This window comes from Trichoderma virens (assembly GCF_000170995.1).
Source record: "Trichoderma virens Gv29-8 chromosome Unknown TRIVIscaffold_88, whole genome shotgun sequence".
In the NCBI taxonomy this organism is placed as follows: Eukaryota; Fungi; Ascomycota; class Sordariomycetes; order Hypocreales; family Hypocreaceae; genus Trichoderma; species Trichoderma virens.
Window position 1 is genome coordinate 168,929 of NW_014013661.1, and position 16,763 is coordinate 185,691.

General features: G+C 49.4%; 4 protein-coding genes across 4 annotated transcripts; 2 read left to right on the top strand and 2 right to left on the bottom strand.

Moving 5' to 3' along the window:
• Positions 1-413: 413 nt before the first annotated feature.
• On the top strand, positions 414-797 carry TRIVIDRAFT_43490 (uncharacterized protein; the record flags this gene model as incomplete). Its single annotated transcript, XM_014096176.1, has 1 exon — positions 414-797. A coding segment is annotated over one exon (384 nt), but the record flags the coding sequence as incomplete, so codon positions are not given.
• A 1,369-nt stretch (positions 798-2,166) lies between these two features.
• On the bottom strand, positions 2,167-4,296 carry TRIVIDRAFT_182880 (uncharacterized protein; the record flags this gene model as incomplete). Its single annotated transcript, XM_014096177.1, has 1 exon — positions 2,167-4,296. One exon carries the CDS (start codon positions 4,294-4,296, stop codon positions 2,194-2,196), a length of 2,103 nt encoding a protein of 700 aa, XP_013951652.1.
• Positions 4,297-8,707: 4,411 nt separating this feature from the next.
• TRIVIDRAFT_43201 (uncharacterized protein) lies at positions 8,708-9,229 on the top strand (the record flags this gene model as incomplete). The annotated part of the gene is made up of 3 exons (XM_014096528.1): positions 8,708-8,968; positions 9,027-9,062; positions 9,125-9,229. The coding sequence occupies 3 exons, from the start codon at positions 8,708-8,710 to the stop codon at positions 9,227-9,229; spliced, it is 402 nt and encodes a 133-aa protein (XP_013952003.1).
• Positions 9,230-10,990: 1,761 nt separating this feature from the next.
• TRIVIDRAFT_88565 (uncharacterized protein) lies at positions 10,991-13,719 on the bottom strand (the record flags this gene model as incomplete). The annotated part of the gene is made up of 3 exons (XM_014096178.1): positions 10,991-12,628; positions 12,689-12,915; positions 12,979-13,719. The coding sequence occupies 3 exons, from the start codon at positions 13,717-13,719 to the stop codon at positions 11,404-11,406; spliced, it is 2,193 nt and encodes a 730-aa protein (XP_013951653.1).
• Positions 13,720-16,763: the final 3,044 nt, after the last annotated feature.

Sequence of the window (16,763 nt, forward strand, 5' to 3'; positions counted from 1 at the left end):
TGGACCCCAAAATCTCTAACCGAGGCGCTTGCCCTGCACCAGTCTTACGGAGAAGACAGAAGACGGCCATTGTATAAAATGCGCAGGCCACAATGCCCCAACGTTGGTACCATGGTTGCTCCTAAGAGGTCTTGACCCTACTTACCAGTGTCGATTTGGAAGTATCCTCCATAAAGCTGCAAGAGAGGGGTTTCCCAGAAACCATCAGCGAATTGCTAAATCAGAGGCTCAAGTCTATCAACCTAAATCTCACATATCGCGATCGCGGAGTAATTGAGTGCGAGAGGGGTCTCACGCCTCTGTGGATTGCTTGCAGAAACTTCAAACCCGAGTGCGTCGAAGTTCTTTTGAATGCTGGCGCAAAGGTTCCATTCCCGCTTCGTCCGAACTGGAGGGATGTTTTTGATGACTTGATGCGCCTGGGAGGAGACTCGGAAAAGGTCACGAGCTGTATCAGGCTGCTGCTCTCGACATCCCATTGTAAGCTTTCGGAACTGGCCGCAGCCAAGATCGATGATGGAGGCGGTACACTACTACACCGCATCAATAGAAAGACGGTAGTATCCGTGGTGCAGCTGCTGCTTGAGATGGGATTATCCGTGGAAACGCAAGACCAGTCTGGATACACGCCTTTGGCCATTGCCATTGCGAGCGGCAATGAAGGAGTGGCCAGGTGCCTCATCGAGCACGGAGCCGCCATCAACACCTTGAGCCCCCAATTCGGTAGCATTTTGCATCTTGCATGCGCCACTGGCTCCTTGGGCTTGGTCAAGCTGCTTCTGAACGCCGGTGCCGACCCAAAGACTGTCCATGCTGACCATGCCGAATCGCTACTCTATACAGCTGTTGGCATACGAGACGGCGTTGCATGCAGCGACATGGTGCGGTACTTGGTAGATGAAGCTAAAGTGCCAATAGATGCATCAGGTGGTCGTTTCCGCTATCCCATCATCCGAGCAGCCATCTTAGCTCAGGGGCTTGCACCTAATAGTATTCGCATTGGTATACTCCAATATCTCATCCGACGCCAGGCCAGACTTGACGTTGCCGACTCTGAGGGGCGTCGTGCTGTGCACATGGCGTCGAAATCGCCGTGGGCAGACAGCCTACGAGCTCTGGTCGAGGCCGGCGCTGCAATAGACGTTCGAGATGATTATGGACGCATGCCAATCCACTTTGCAGCATCAGCAAGACGCAGTGACTGCCTAGAGTATCTCCTCGGCATGTCCAACGACGTCGACGTAAATGTGGCGGATGCTGATAATTGGACGCCACTGCAATGGGCAGCAAAGGCCAGCAGGCCATGTCTTACCATTGTTTCTCAGTTACTCGACAAGGATGCCGATCTATGGCCTAGAGGTCGTGCTTGTGATGACCATAATGGCACAATGTCCTGGTGGTCAGCGTTGAAGCTAGCCAAGTTTACGGACAAGGACAGTGAATTCATTGAGTGCCTCACTCCCAGTAATGGAAGCGACAAGATAAAGCAGTGGGACGTATATTTGCACGAGAGCAGATCCGGGCATCCAAAGTTACTAAGCTGCTGGAGCTGCCTTACGGTAAGTACATGAATTCTTATTCCCAGCATAGAATTAGGTGGTGGAAATACACTGAACCAAAGAGAGATGCTAACGAGTTGATTCTTACTGGATATCGTGGGTTCCTATTGGACACAAACCGGGTGCAACCACAGTATCCGGTACTGCTTCAAGTGCTACGAGCACACAGTCGACAAGTTCTCTTACAAGGTGCATGGGCCATTTTACAAGAGCGAAGAGGACGATGGCGTCGCTGAAAGTAAAGCCAGAGGAGATGCTTGCACAAATGTTGACTACAATTCTTATTTGAACCATGCTTATCTTGAAGAATTTGGCAACAAGACGTTTCATAGAGACCCAGCGTTGAATGCCCAGTAATTGAAGGAGTACCTCGAGATCCCTTGGTATGAACGAAGACAGTGATGGTACCATCACGCAATGGTCTGGTCCTCACTGCTTTTGGTTCCTTGTTGAGCCAATAGGGTGTATTGGCCACCGTTTGGTGAAGAAGGCAAAGTAACACATATTGCGAAACGAAACCCTTTACGTGAAACTACTGAGCCCTGGGAACCCGAGGATGCATGAGCTTTCTTTTCGTTTTGTTTTTATTCATTTTTCTTTTTCTTTTCCTTCCCAGTTTTGTTCACATATTAGTTTAGTCTACTTCTTTTAGTTCTAATTCGTTTAGCCCCCCTTTCATTCGTTGCTGAAGCATGTCCCTCATCAATCTGATCAAATCCTTCCTTGTGATGTACAGCCCTCCCCCTTGCCCCTGTCCAAAGCCATTCAAATTTCCATACACATACTCTGTCACCACGCCGGCAAGTGTCTGCATATCTCGTCCGTTTGACCAGCCTTTTGTTCTAGCTAGCTGAGTAAAAAGACTCATCATTATCATTGATTCGCTGACGTTCGAATCGTCCTCGGATTCCAGAAGCTCGATGTCTTGCTTGGCTATCAGATTGCAGAGATGCTGCAAGGCAGACTCCGGGCTCATGGGAGTGAACATTATCTCCGTGGCGAAGCGGCCCCGTAGTCCGGCATTGACCTTCATGAGATGGTCCATGTCCTGCGTATATCCGGCCATGACAATGACCATTTTACGGTAATAGCGTGGCTTGGTCATGCAATCGACAATCTCTCCAACTGCCTCATTTGTAAAGCTATTTCGGCCACCAGATGCCAGGCGATACGCCTCGTCGATGAACAAGACTTTTCCCAATGACCGTTCAAACAGTTCAACCACCTTTGGACCAGTGTGGCCGACATACTTTCCTATAAGGTGGGTTGCGGAGCACTCAATCACTTCATTGGTGGAGAGAAATCCCATGTCATAAAAGATTTGGCCAATGATGCGAGCAGTGTGCGTTTTTCCAGTGCCCGGAGGACCCTTGAAGATGTACGTGAACGGGATGATGTTTCTAGGATCCTTATTGTTGAGTCTCAGGTTCTCAGCAATGCGCTGGTAGGTCTCGAAGCGCTGGATAGTGTCTTCAAATCCAATAAGTCCGTCAAAGAGCGCCCGGCATCTTTCAGCGGCTGTGGCGCCTCGGTTATATTTGGGATCGAAATCCTCAGGCTGAAGCACAATATCCATCATCTCAACATCCGTTATCTTCGACATCCTCTCCCTGTGCCTGACCTTGGCCTGGTTCAAAAAGTTGACGACATCGCCACCATTACCGAAGTTTGGTCTGTCTCTTGCCCGGCGCAGGAGTTCTGACACAACCTTCATGGCTTCTGGTGAGGCCCTGATTCCGTCTTCCTCCATCTTGAGGTTGAGAATCTCTTGGAGCCGGTTGTCATCATAATCATCGAACCGGAAAGCTTCCTCGAGAGGAAACCGACGTCTCAAACCTGGATTGCACTTTTGGAGCATATTCTCCATCCTATCTGGGTATCCGACGAGGATCACGCAACGATCTTCACCCGGCTTGTTGTGGATCTTGGAGACGAGAATGTCGATACAAGCCAGTCGGAACTCATCAGATTCGTCTGATCCGAGCTCGGCGCCATGGTAAAACATATGCGCGTCGTCTATGATCAAAATCTTACCTTTGGTCGAATCAAGAATGGCGCTGGTCTTGGTCTCTGATTCACCGATGTATTGGCCGATGAAGTCGCCAGGGGTCTTGTAGATGACCTTTCGGCTTGAGACCAACCCAATGTCGGCCAGGATTTGACCGTATAGCTTGGCCACAGTTGTCTTTCCTGTGCCAGGAGGTCCAATGAAAATCCTGTTCAAAGATGTCTTGAGTAGCTTCATGCCGTTAATCTCCCTTTGATAGTTGATTTTTGACCGGCTGAGGAGCTGGTTGACTGCAGTCTTGATATCTTCCAGCCCCGCCATCTTTTGAAGCTCTTTCCATGCCTTGCTCTTCGTTCGGACGTCCTCAGGCTCAGGCCCAATGATGTCCTGCCCAGTCAATAAGTTTTCGTCTGGCAGAGGCTCAGTCCACGAGTCCTCAATCTCTGATAACCTCTGTCGAATGCGGGCAGAGTGCCGCTCAAGTATTTTTCCATATGACAGACGAAGTTCGTGTACGTTTCCGAATCCAGTTTCCTCACGGCCACGGCCTACACGCTGCGCCAATATGCGCGGAAATGGTCCCAGAGGTCCTTGTTCCATTTTGAACGAGTTTTCAGCGACCATTCTAACGAATATTCGTCTGAGCTCATCATCCGTGTAATCTTCGAGCTGCAATTGGCGTGGAAACAGCCACCTAGCGGCTGGAGAACTTCCCAGAACGGCCGGCATGCGATCGAAAGAACCCGAAAGAACAATGACAACTTTCTCAGCAAGGTCTTTCAATATCTCCATTAAGTACGCGCGTGAGTCGCCATCCGCAAATTCCACATCGCTGATATAAAGCACCTAATACAAACTTAGTAAACTGTCGAAGCATCTGGTTTGCGCATAGATATTGACTTACGCCTTTTGCAATAGCGTCTTTGAGTTCTCTCATGTGTGATCTCGAGGTGAGCGTGTGACCTGATTTCTCTACAAAAACATGAGAGCTCGAATCCCGGCCCCAGACCTCGCAGTCACGGAGAAACTCAAAGTAGAGCTTTGCCAAGGATCTCTTTCCTAAAGGTACTAGTCAGTAATTTGCTAACATAGGATGATCCGACATCGTGAGCTTGATTATGTGAGACCGGTGATATTCCATGCTTCAAGATAGTGTTCTCTTTTCACTGAGAGACGGGGTTGCTGTAATAATCAAGGCGAGAGGATAAGCTAGATAGTCGGCTTACCAGTTCCTGGGTTTCCCATTAGCACCAGATTAAGATCCTGTCGTCTCAGACGCCCTTGCCGACTGCGCGACGCATCAATCATGGCTTTCACCTCCAAAAATACCATCTTGGCGGACTCTAGACCAACCATTTCCATGACTTTGTCCAGGGCGTCGCTCTTCCCCCCTAGCCTCTCTTTCTGGCGTATCCAATCTTGTTTTGCAAATGACTCCACTGGGAGTTCGTCAGATGCTGGTGTGTCGTCTAGAGAAGGAATATCGTCAATAGAGCCACGACGAGAGCTTGGCTTATTGTCAAAGGGATTAAAATAAGGCGATGCAGGCAACGCTATGGTGGCAGGATCAACTTCAGGTTCGTTTCCAGGGCTGGATTCAGTCTTTTCTTCAGTCTTATTCTCATTTTCTGATTGTTTTTTATGTGCTTCTTCATCAAATAAAAATGTAATGTCCTCATCATTGTCGGAGTTGGTCTGATCTTCATCTTCTCCAACGACATCTTGAGATTCGGTTTTTGTTGTTTCGATGTCTTTGGCTTCACTTTCCTCGCCATTCGTAGTAATCGCCGACTCTGGTTCAGTTTTAGCAGCAGGCGTCTCATCGACATCTGGGCTTTTTTCACTCTCGTCGACTGGCACTTGTGCAGATGGCTGATCACCCGCTACCGAACAGACATCAGCTACTTTTGGGTCATCCACTTCCGAACAAGTGGATTGTTCTGAAGGAGTGTTGCTTTCATCTGCGTCCTCAGATGAAGTAGTCACAGGAGTCACACACGGGAGCTCGCTGTCCGTATCGTCCTGCACGCTTGCTGTATTATCCGTGTCCTCGACATTTTGGTCTGAAGCCTGGGGTGAGAGAACTTCGTCAATTGCAGCACCTCCTTTAACAAAATTAGAGGCGTCGCTTCTGCATTCCGTGTGTGGCTGTTGGTCAAGGACCTCTCCCACGTTGCCATCCATTGTAGAAGGACCACAGGGAAAGGCTTTGGAATGATGTGCTTCAATTAAGATTCAAATTCAAAATTTACAGATGAGCACAAAGATCATTTATGAACGGGAAAGAAGTAAATAAAAGTACGTAAATTTATACTTCTACTCCCCATCGATGAGTCAATCGGTGTATTAATCCAACTCAAGGGAGCCTGTCAAACAAGTGAGCACTCAAGCTCAAGCATGCCAGTCGTTTGCCCGGATTTAATGAGACTAGTAGCTGCTGCCTAGTTATTTTCTATTCACGTCGCTTCATATAAGATGGATAGTAAATTAGTTATAAGCAAGAGGTGGCTGAGGTAACAAGGATCTCAAGACAGGGCCCAATCACCGCGATCATTAATCTGTGCGGACAGGTGATAGGTGATATTGTGCGACAAATGCGCCACACAGCCTGCCAGCGCATATCAGCTCAATTGGCGTTCTGGGTCGCCAATACTATGCAGTCCTACAAGGGAGGATTCATGTTGGGGGTGCTGATGCCTAAATGACTGAGGAGTGGGCAACCAATCGTCGCTTACTATTCTCCACACGAGGATGAAATAGATGCAGTAGTGATACAAATGAGGCAAGCGAATAATACAAATATTGCACTTGCGGTGCTGATATGAAAATGTTCGAACTTCATTTCCTCCGAGGCACGCCGCATTAAGATGCGCCCCAATCTTTTATCCGCTACATAGCAGGCTGCAGTTCTCTTATCAAAGGCGAATAGAGGCAGCGTGGTATATTATCGCTGACAGTGTCTTCTAACGTCTAACACCAATGCGGCGGGTGATGGGCGAGATCACTCACATCATTACCCCCTCACATTGACAGACAAAACGATTTCAGTTTGAGATCACTCAAGGAGCAATTCCTTTCATCAATGAATTTAAGAATTCCTCTATTTTAGAACAGGATCCAGAAGTGTTATCTTATCTGGATAGTCAAACTCTTGCCTGCTTGATACAATGCATCGTATATTGTAAGGTTTTCAGATCACATAGATTCATATACTTAGTCCCACCGTTACTAAGCAGATGAGAAATGGTTTGTGGATGATATCGAAGCAGCCGATTACTTATGGGGCATTGCGTGTTTTAGAAATATAGTTTCCAAACGCTGTTCTGTGAGATGATTTATGTTAATACACCTTCATGTCGACCACCGAGCGCCATGGTGAAGAAGAGAGCCATCAAAGAGGCAACCTCAATGAGCCCAGTGTATCGTTTTCCTGAACGGATTCGAGGAGGAAATTATTTTCTATCCATTCTTGGAAACAGGCAAAGCCTTGAAAATGATCATAGTTATCCATAATTACCTCCGAGCTGGAACCGGATCTTGATGCACGGCACATCGCACCATGCAGTCTCTGAGCTCCAAACGCTTTTGTGACAAGGCAATAAGCGTTTGAGCGAGCGTACAGGATGTCACAGGTATCTACCAGCTATATATACTATACTTATACGATCGCTATACGGATAATATTTGTCTGCATATCCATTGATAGACCAATTAGGCATCTTACATTAGCAACTTGCCGTCAATCAGCTCGGAAAATCTTAATTAGTGTAGATGTATAAATATTCCATGTCAAATGAGTATATTATCCATAATCTGCATTCTTGATAGGCTTAGTTTGCTCATGAGATTGGCCTCGAATATTATAAAGTGTCAAGCCTGTGATCCATTTCTTGCTTTAAATAGCAATTATTCGTCATCAATGCCTCGTCACATGTCACTTCCCTCAAGTGAACAGCATTGGTAAAATGCACAACGCGAATTTTAGCCAAAACGGCTGGATACTTCTTGCAGCAACCGCCGAATTATCATGTCCTTTTACCCAGATTGCAGACGCACATGTAGCTTTACTCTCTACACAAATAATTCATCTTTCTAGCAAACAATCGGGCCGATCCAAATGCCATTCCTGGAGAAATGCAGACCGATGGCGGGTACTGGTGTGATGAAGTGAGGCAGCAAACGAGCTCGTGAAGAGGTAGCAATATCTCATTTGTGTATATGTGCATTTAGGCAATTATTAAAGCAGATCTAGATGCCCACCCAAATGGATAAGCTAACTCGTAAATCGTATTGCGCCTATAAAGCTTGGCTCTCTGATACAACATGCTGCTTACATGCAGCATCTGATACGAATAGCGCACTCTCGTAACCACCAGTCGCCATCTTTTCAAGATTAATGAAATCATACCATCGGTTACATGGCATTAAAGATCATCGGTATCTAAAAATACCATTGATTGGTAATATGCGTTTAATCCCTTTGTAGAGCCGAGAACATGCTGGGTCCATGCGGAGTTGCATTATTCCTACCGCCCCAGAACAGAATTATATGTAATCAACATGCAATTTCTCCTCGCGGAAATATAACCGTGCAATGTCTTGTGCTTTTGCATCAGATGGTTGGCATAAACAGCGCGGATAAATGGTCCTTAGGCTCAATTTCGAACGTCTTCTCTCGTATCATGCCAAAGGATGCGCGAATATCTGACCAAATTTAAGAAACTACTCGTAAAACACAGCAATTACTCCTGTCTACAATGCCTCCTTCAAAGCAGTAGTTAGAGGTAATCTAGAATAGAAACTTGCTGCGTTTCGGCACCTCGCTAAGACGCAGAGTTTGTTATACTTCGACCTTAAAAGACTTAAGCTTACTGCAACCTTCCTAATCTAGACAATATACATCGGACAGCAAACATCGAAACTCTTCCACCTATCGGCCATGGGTATTCGATATATGGAGAAACCAATATCTGATATGTGTGTCCATTGCATAGTAGATGAAGCCTTTACAAGTTAACATCAAATATATATCTATACATATAAATAGAGAGGCCTACCAATCTGTCTCAATCAACCAATCCATCACTCCATCCCTTCTCATCACCTCTTGAATCAAGGAGCAACAAACCCCATCTCCACCATGCGGTTGACAACAGCAATCTTCACCACCCTTTGCCTCGCCTTCTCCGCGACAGCCGATCAGCGAATCTGCTTCCCCATACCAGGACAACCAGCCACCGTCCCTCAGTCCATCCTTGATCTCGATCCCCAAATCAAGGTCGACTGGGGCAATAAACTCTGCGCCCAGTCCACCTTTCCATCCGAGGCACTACAAATCTCCTACACCGCCCTCGAGGACGGAATCCTAGCAGAAGATGGTCACATCTACGGCGTCGAGCTTGTACGTAACTTATCCATTGGGCAATCGCCGATACCAATACTAACTTCCTGAGTAACAGGCCCTTCGCTTTATTACATCCGAGCTGATCTGCACTGTACGTTTCTCACGTATCTATTGAAGGTCGTGGCTAATACTGACATGTCTTAAAAATGATAGAACCTTGTCAATGCACTTCTCGGTGTCGGAGCTTGCCCAGGCGGTGGTCTTTTTACTCTCAGTGGCCCCTTTGAGCAATGGTCATACCTCGTCGCCCTCAATTAAGTATTTGGTGGACCACAATGTAAATACACGTACAATTGATCCCATTTCTGTGCTACCCGGTGCAAAATCTTTATTTCATCGTTCATATAATGGAATACTGTCGAATAACAAGTTTAGAGACACAAGGTGAAATGCACAGCCAATGAAGCCGTGTACCACTATATTCATCGGCTACATTGCCATACCTTTCTCACCAGTGTTATCATCCAGGTCTGAAAGAACATGTCCATATTATTTCCGCGACGGAGTACGGGGTGTCACTTATCGATCCCGGCTTCACCGGCCCTCCTCCCGGGGGCGAATACAGGGGGGAGCGGCGATGGCGTCCGGGTTTCACAGCATTTTTAACACCTCCCAAGGCCTGGATAGGTGAGCCTAGAACCAACTACAACCCAACATCGTAGCTACAGTTACATGTACATAAGCTGATGCTGCTAAATAGCATTATACCACTAGTGCTCGTGTGCAGTCAATTATGAATTGTGAGAGACATTACAACTTATCGTCTTTTCATGCTGCCAGCGATAGCAAACGGTACAAGGTCGTTATTTCATCGCTTGTAGAACGGAACACAGTCAAACAACAGATGTAGCCGCACAAGGTGGAATGCTCAACTAGTGAAGCCATGTACCACTCACTATCCCTCTACTTACTTCATCAGTCTTGTTTGTTAAATTAGGCAATCCATGTAGCATCTTGCGATCTATATTGATAGGAATTCGTCGACTACCTTGCCGTAATTTCCCGTCAATAGTCTTCATCCAGACCTGGAAGAATATGTCCATGTCTAATTCCACAACGGAGTGTCACTTATCGGGGTTTCGCCTGTCCTCTCCGACGAAGGATGACGGGTAAGGGCGGGTAGGGGCGGGCGTGAAAGTCTTCACAGCAATTTTAACCCCTCCCAAGGCCTAGTAGACGAGGCGAAACCGACCACAATCCAGCATCGTAGTCATAGGTATGCGGATGCTGTTTGACATAGCGCCACTGGTACTCTTGCAGTCAATCGTGAGTTATGAGGCAAGCTATAGCCAAGGGATATGATACATAGTGTTTTTATCTTCAATATCACCGCAAAATGAGGACTGGATTTAAACAGAATCAGTGTAAGTTACAGGTATTTATGCGACGCCAATATCCGCAAACTCCAGCGTACAAGTCCTCACCCATTCCCTAAACCAATCTATACACAAATAGCACAACTTCCTTCAACAAGCAACATCCGATATGGTGTAGTGGCTAACATCGCTCGCTCTCATTAAGACCCGAGCAGCCCTGGGTTCGATTCCCAGTATCGGAGTCCAATTTCTCTTTTTGCCCCTTCCGCCCTCCACCACCTCTCTCTTTTTTTTGCCACCCCCATCCATCTTGGCCTACATTAGCGTTATCTCTCTCCCATCACGCGACGCGATTTGTTCCTATTCGTTCGAAAAAAAGTCTACCACTGACACGGCCTAGATTCTGCGAAAGGGTTATCATCTACTTCACGTCCCCACCACTCAACGAGTCAAGCGACAACCATCCGCTTGATCTCAACATCCGATATGGTGTAGTGGCTAACATCGCTCGCTCTCAACTTCAGTTGAAGATCCGAGCAGCCCTGGGTTCGATTCCCAGTATCGGAGAATTATCTTTTTGGCACCTGAGAACAAGCCAACTGTTTGGGCATATGATAATTATTTTTTTCTACCAAGCATGGAACTACTACACATTCACCAATCACATAAAACATCAAGTCACAATGGCACATACACAGAGAGGTGGGATAAATCTTCTATCATTCTTATAGAGTTGAAAAAAGTCAAACTTTACCCCTGCAAGCCAAATATCAGCGTCTCAAAGGATCGCAGTGCTTGTCAATGTCCATATCCAACCCAGCTGTTTTTCCTCCTCTGCGGCCCGTATGGCCAAACATCCAGCTATGTTTCAGTGATTCCTTCCAACATGAAACACCCACCCAGGTGGAAATGAGAATGAGAATGGAAAAAAAAAGTCAGAAAAAAAATCTTTAATACACAAGGCAATCCTTTTATCATTAAAACTGCCGAACCCTTCTCATAAAGTCGTTAAAAAAACAATAAGTGTAGTGGTGAATGAGTAAAGTGTTGATAACATCTTGTACAATGGCAAAGACGTTGTGGGGATGGTTCTGTCAATCTTTTATTTTGAAGTCTTTAGATGTCAAGGTTGGTCCAATCTATTTGCTGGAAGATGTCTGGCTGAGTGGTTTGAGAGAAGCCAAGATTCGCGCTTGGAATTTCGGTAAATAGGGATTGGAAAACATCCGTCTTGTCCACTGTCGCCGGGAAAAGCTGAAAGTCGGCGCCATCTGCGGCATACGACTCGTCAAAGCCTTCATCAACCTCGCGCAGTGAGGTCGGGGTGTACAGTACTGCATTCTGCTGCGCATTGGGAGAGAACTGCGGTTGGCCCAAGATGGGGACAGTGGCGCAGGGCTGGGGTTGGGCGTGATAGACCGGCATCTGCTGAGGCATCATTTTGCTGTAAACCTGCTCAGGAGTAGGGAGCTGGGCAGGAATCTGTACGTGGGCGGCATAGATATCCTCATCATTAATGATAAAAGTGGAGCCGTTCTGGTAGGGAGGGTACTGCTCGTACGAGGATGTGGCAGAAACGGGAGAGGGGTTCTCCAGGACCAGGTCCATAGCATCAATGGCGTCAGGTTGCACACCGTAAGTGGCGAACCAGTCGGCATTGGTGGGGTAGAGCGGGAAGTCGCCAGTCATGCCCTGATCCTGAGGAGGCGTGGGAACGCTGTAGCTGGGCGTGGTTGAAGGAGTAGAGACGGTGCCAAGAGGAGGGGTCTGCTGGGCAACGGAGCCGTTCTGGCTGGGGGCCTTCTTGCCGTTGGTCTTGGTGCGGACATAGGTCCAGCCGTGAGCCTTCTCCATGTGCTGCTTGCAGTTTGACTCACGCTTCGACTTATACGGGCAAGGCTTGAACAGACACTCAAACATGGCTGGGGCATCCGAGTGCTTGTCATTGATGTGGCGGTCCATTTCCTTCTCAGTGGGCCAGCCATAGTCGTGGTACTTGCAAGTGGGGATGGGGCACTTCCAGGGACGAGAGTGAGTCTTCTCGTGCTTGGTGAGGTCGCAGGGGCGCTTGAACTCCTTGGTGCAGCCAGGCTCGCGGCATTTCTTGGGAGCCAGCTCCTCAGGGCTGGCATTCTTCTTCCGACGGGCCATGGAGCGCATAATCTCCTCCTCGTCCTCGCGCTGCTCGCTCAGGGAGCGCTTGAGCGGCGTAGGGGATTCGGCCATGTCAATTACCTTTCCGGTGGCCATTGAGATGGCAGTGCCGTCCTTCTTGATGCGGACAAGCTCAGCAGGGCGGCCATTCTCAGCGATGCCGCCATAGAGGCGAACCTCGTCAGTTCTTGACGGGGCATTAGCAGGGCTCTCCAAGTCTACGAGAGGTATAAAGCGCGGTACATACTGGTCAATATCCATGTCGTCGGCAAGGCTGCCCTTTTCCTTGATGGCAGCAAGTTGCTTGCCGTACTGGTAGATCTGCTCCTTCAGGTCGATAAAGTATCCGTTAGTGTAAGGTCGGTCGCCGGGGCGAATTTGCTCGCGGTCGGTGAGATATTCGACTGTGGCCTGAATGCAGCGGACGGACGTGAGGCAGAAATCAAGGTATAAGGCGGCGGACTTGGCCTTTTCCTTTTGACGTAACATCCGATAAGCATCACCCCAAACACCATCATCTGTAAGAAGTCGACTTACCGGTGCCATAAAGATCAAGGTCTTCTCAAGATCTCGCAGGCAAATAATTTCCTTGGATCGAATGCGTCGGGGCACATCCAGAACGATAGGCTCAAAGTCCTTGAGCGTAGGCTTCTCCAGTAGGGGGCGGAGAGTGTGTTCGCGGATGCGGTTAACAGCGCGGTGGCTGAGGCTGGGAAGCATCGCGGTAGTGCTCGAGGCGGCCGACCTTGTCAGGGCGGTGGCCTGAGGCTTCTTTGTTGATTCAACGGCAGTCTTGTCATTGTTGGAGACGACTGAGCTGCCAATGCCGCTGTCGGAGGCATGGTTTCTTGTGCGACGAACAGAGCGCGGGCGTAGAACCCGTCGCTCAGACTCGGTTTTGTTCATTGCGGGGTCGACGACCGGAAGGTCGAGGAAGCCGCGAGGGACAGGCAAGCTTGTGTCCCGGAATGTCTTGGCCCGGGGGCTCTTGTCGGACAGCGAGAGGTCTTGAGCTTTGGAGAGGGCCTCGTCGATATCGTTCAGAGTCATAGCAATACGACGGCGGCTTGCGTCGACGACATCATCAAAGTCAGATTGTGACCTCGTAAGCCGAGGAGGGACGAAGTCGTCGTCTGAGGATGAAGCGTTGGGAGATGTAGGAGAGTGGAAGGTGGCACCCTTTCGGAGGACCATGGCCGTCTTAAGAGACAAGCCTTCACAGTCGGCTCCGGTACGAGTCACCGGAGTCCTTCTGCGGGGGTTCGTTGAGAAAGACATGGCTGGCTTAGATCTGGATTGTCTTTTTTTTTTTTTACTTCCCTAGGTGGGGAAGATGTATGAGATATGCCACAAGAGTCCTAACAACGTAGCAACAAGCGGTTAGCTCCCTTGTCGATAGACAGATGTTACAGTGAGGCTCTTTGGGAGGGTCGATAGGTGTGTGAGTCACAGGCCCGAGATAGACGAGGGCTATGCAAACACCGAAAAGGAAACGGCAGATTTTGAGGCGTCAAGGCCAGCAGGGAAGGGGACAGGACAGATATATGAATAAAGAAAAGGGTAGCCCATACCAATTAGCAGGCTCAATGTGTATGGGCGGTCGAAACCCACAGTGCTGAATGGGCAAGCGAACCAGTGGCGGCTGTCAATGGAAAGCAGACAGTGTCCAGACGATCAATCTCGGGCAGAGGCAGGCTCAATTGCACGCTGATGTTTGGAGGCGTAGTTCGCTTCGAGCAGGCTGTGCACGAATGATGCCGGAGGAGGAGCAATAACGTCTTGAGATGAGATCTGATGAGAAAGGAGAGATGCGAAGTAGCCGGAGAGATGCGAAAAAAAAAAGCCTCGACGGAAGACGGGGCGCAAATTGGATATATGAACGCAAGGACTCGGCACAGACGGGGGAGGAGTAGACCAGAGAGGACCCGAGACAGCTCGAGGGAGTGGAATGGAAAGCGGAGAGCCGGGGGGCGTGTGCGCGAGAGAGGAGTGCAAGGTGCAAAGTACGAGCAGCGGTACGAAGAGCAGCAGAGCACAGGCAAGTGACGAGGGAAAACGAGACGACAGGCTCGCTATGTGTATGTGTACCACTCGAGAGGCCGCTGGAAATGCTGAGAAACGAGGTCGAGGGATGAGAAGACGACAAGAAATGCAGCCAGAAGCGGCGTGATTAGAAACCAGGCGGACTCAGCCCACCGCAGGCTGCTGCCTAACAGGCCGGCCTGTTTAGGCATAGCGCGCGTGTGGGCTGAGGCGTAAGCGCTGCGGAGGAGGCGGATCCCTGTCACTGAGGTTGCTGGAGATAGCGAGAGCCGCAACGGGACCTGGAGCACTAACAGAACTCCGCTGGCGCAGCGCCGTCGCAGCGCCATCGATCAGTAGCACGCCTCTAGCGGTGCTGCTGTAGGTGGCTGCCAGTGGCTGCGAGCGGCGTTTTGGGGGCCGGCACCTGCACTGGCGCAAGGGAGCCGGCAGAGGACCGGCTACCCGTGATAGCAGCCCAGGTCTCGCCGCTATCGCGAGAGACAAGACGCCATCTCTGCTCCCGTGTATTCCGGGTCGGAAATCAGCAGCGCAGCAGTGCGACCTTGGCCGTCCGGACGAGTTCCCCGGCTCTCGAGAGCCAGAAAGCCAGACTCGTCTTCCGCCAGTGTATGAGGTCAGTCGGAGCGCGTTGCTAGCAGCTCGTGCTAATTACTGCGCTGACAAAAAGGAGACAATGCTATTATTACTCCCTTGCATCGCGGTACAGTATGTACTCGTACGAGTATTACTGATATTAGTAATTACCTGTCTGTGGGAGACGATAGACAAGTATTATTAACTGCATCCTCTTTCGATCCTGTCTTGTCTGGTCTGGTCTTGTCGTAAACAGCTTCCCAAGAACGCGGGTTGCAATCGCCAGCGCCACAGACGGCGCAGAAGCAAACGAAAACCAGGGACAACCTCTTCCCACTCGTGTGACCGTTGGTGACGTGCCGACAGTGCGAGGTCGAGCACGGCCTTGAGCCTATCGTGGAGCCTCGCGCAGGTGCAGGGGTCAATTCATCTGAGTTGGTCCTTGTCTGGAGTGTGGCTTGCTGCTTCGACCCGCAGAAAAGGGCCAACAATGCCCGCTTGGCTCGTCCTATTGCTTCGCTCGAGGCCCTTGCTTGTTTGCTTCTTCGACTTTTTTTTCTCTTACTTGACTTGTCTGAGCTCTCCCTTGCATCTGCGCCACTGGGATTAGTTCCCCCAATGCTCCCCTGCCAGCGACTGAGCCACCGCTGGAACGATCAAAGTGCATGAAGTGGTTGAATGAGAGGGCGCCATCCGGGGACTTTTTCCTCTGCAAAAGTGGCTCCAAGCAGAGTACAAGCACAAGCAGCGACAGCCAGCAAAGCAGTGCGCTGCATTAGTACCGTGGTGTGTACTACGTACGAGTACATGCAGCATGTAGAGCAACGAGTAAGATTGAATAATGGCAGCGCCCAGTATGGAGAAGAGCAGCTTGAGTGATGTAAATGAGTCCATCTGGCTCTGGAGGCGCGCTATCCGCTTTAGGCAATCACCGAAAATGCCCAAGCGCAGAGACGCCCAGCCCATGGCTCGATGGCCCGCCTATCAGAACGGCCGCCCAAGTTGCGTGCTGCTGGCAGGTTTCTGCGACCTGCTCTTTTGTGTGTGGTTTTTTCTATTTTCTTCATTTTACTTTTTTTCTTTTTTTGCTCATGACGGAACACATCGTTCGGTGGCCACTTTGGGGTGGTTAGTGCCGGCCTGCTGGAGCGGCTCAACCACTGTCCGTGTACTTGGCAAGTCAGGGATGCTTGGTCTCTATTCGTTGATTGTCGTCGCCATCAGGGCCATCCGGGTGTCGAGCCGTAATACCTCTTGGATCTCGGACGCTACAATAAGTACTAAGGTATTACTCGTACATGTTGCAAATGATCCACCCATGTCCATGTCTGTATTCCGTATGTGCGACTCAGTATTGCTGCTTCATCTCCTCCATTCGAGTCACCTACCTGCTGTACAGCACTGCACATGCTCCTACACGTAGATACCTTAAGCACTCCATCCGCATCAACTGATGGGCAGTAATGCATTCATCCTTCCATGCATGGGCCCTGACTCTGGACGCTCTTCCTATCCACAGTCTCACTCATTCACGCTGTCTGTTGGGCTCGCGTAGATGCGGCTCTGTCTCAGCAACCAAGCAAGCACCTGTATGCAGCATCTTGGAAGAGCTCAAATCTCAGGCCCCCCCCTGTGCATCATGTAGGACAGTGACAATGTGCTGTGCTGTGCTGTCTGATGCATGTCAAATCCGGCCAATGCCA